A 1,274-nucleotide genomic window follows, 5' to 3' on the forward strand; every position below is an offset into this window, starting at 1 on the left:
GTAGTCTCAGCTACTTGGGAGGCTGAGGCAAGAGAATCGCTTAAGCCCAGGAGTTTGAGGTTGCTGTGAGCTGTGACACCATGGCACTCTACCCAGGGCTATAGCTTGAGGCTCTGTCTCAAAAACAAACAAAAAAAACTTTAATTCCTGCTTCTAAGTGTAAAGCTTATAAAAATATTTCATTATTCAAACTGAAACACAAAATTACATAAAATTCTCTTATGCTATATATCTCATATTTCCTACGTAAAACATATAATTATGCCAATAAGATACGAAGTACTACTACTACATTTAATTATTTAAAGGAAGAAACTCACAGGACGGCACCTGTGGCACAATGGGTAGGGTGCTGGCCCCATATAACGAGGGTGGTGGGTTCAAACCAGGCCCTGGCCAAACTGCAACCAAAAAAAAAAAAAAAAAAAAAAAATAGCCAGGTGTTCTGGTGGGCGCCTATAGTCCCAGCTGCTCAGGAGGCTGAGGCAGGAGAATGGCTTAAGCCCAGGAGTTGAAGGTTGCTGTGAGCTATGACACCACAGCACTCTACTGAGGGTGATAAAGTGAGACTCTGTCTCTAAAAAAAGAAGAAGAAAAAAAAGGAAGAAACTCACATATGTGTATATATGGGCCAATAAAGCGAAAATAATTACCTTATTTCCATCTCCAGAACCATCTTTACTTATCCCATCTTTTGAGGCAAAGTATGCTGGTGTTTCTGTAAAGGTTCTAAGAGGAGCTCTTCGCAGAATCTGAGTTTCAAAGGTCCCAAGCCTTCCTAAAACTGGTATGTGAATGCGACCACAAGAAATACCTGAAAATAAAATGAAATATAGAAGTCTACACATCAAATAACTAACATGCCTCAATAACTCCCCTGAAAATAAAAATCCCTTGAGTAAAAAGGAGGTTGAAAAAGCTATAGTATTCACAGCAGTAGCACAAACTGATGGAGAAACAGTAATACTATCAGAGGCAACGGTCTCTCAAAAATAAGCCAGGTGGCTGGGCTAGGTGGCTCACATCTGTAATCTCAGCACTCTGGGAGGCCGAGGCGGGTGGATTGCCTGAGCTCACAGGTTTGAGACCAGCCTGAGCCAGAGCAGACCCTGCCTCTAAAAATAGCTGGGCATTGTAGGGGATGCCTTTAATCCCAGCTACTCCTGAGGCTGAGGCAAGAGAATCACTTCAGCCCAAGATTTTGAGGTTGCTGTGAGCTATGACGCCATGGCATTCTACTGAGGGTGACAAAGTGAGATTCTGTCTCAAAAAAA

At 42.4% G+C, this 1,274-nt stretch overlaps 1 protein-coding gene across 1 annotated transcript in view; it reads right to left on the reverse strand.

The window, feature by feature from the left end:
• Positions 1-1,274, reverse strand: part of CLPX (caseinolytic mitochondrial matrix peptidase chaperone subunit) — a 36,404-nt gene that overhangs the window by 27,001 nt on the left and 8,129 nt on the right. Inside the window, exon 2 of the mRNA XM_012801803.2 lies at positions 654-814. Coding sequence (XP_012657257.1) covers positions 654-814 — 161 coding nt within the window. The remainder of the gene's footprint in view (positions 1-653; positions 815-1,274) is intronic.

The sequence above is a fragment of the Otolemur garnettii genome, unplaced genomic scaffold, assembly GCF_000181295.1.
Source record: "Otolemur garnettii isolate 467f Iridium unplaced genomic scaffold, OtoGar3 scaffold00011, whole genome shotgun sequence".
Classification (NCBI taxonomy): Eukaryota; Metazoa; Chordata; class Mammalia; order Primates; family Galagidae; genus Otolemur; species Otolemur garnettii.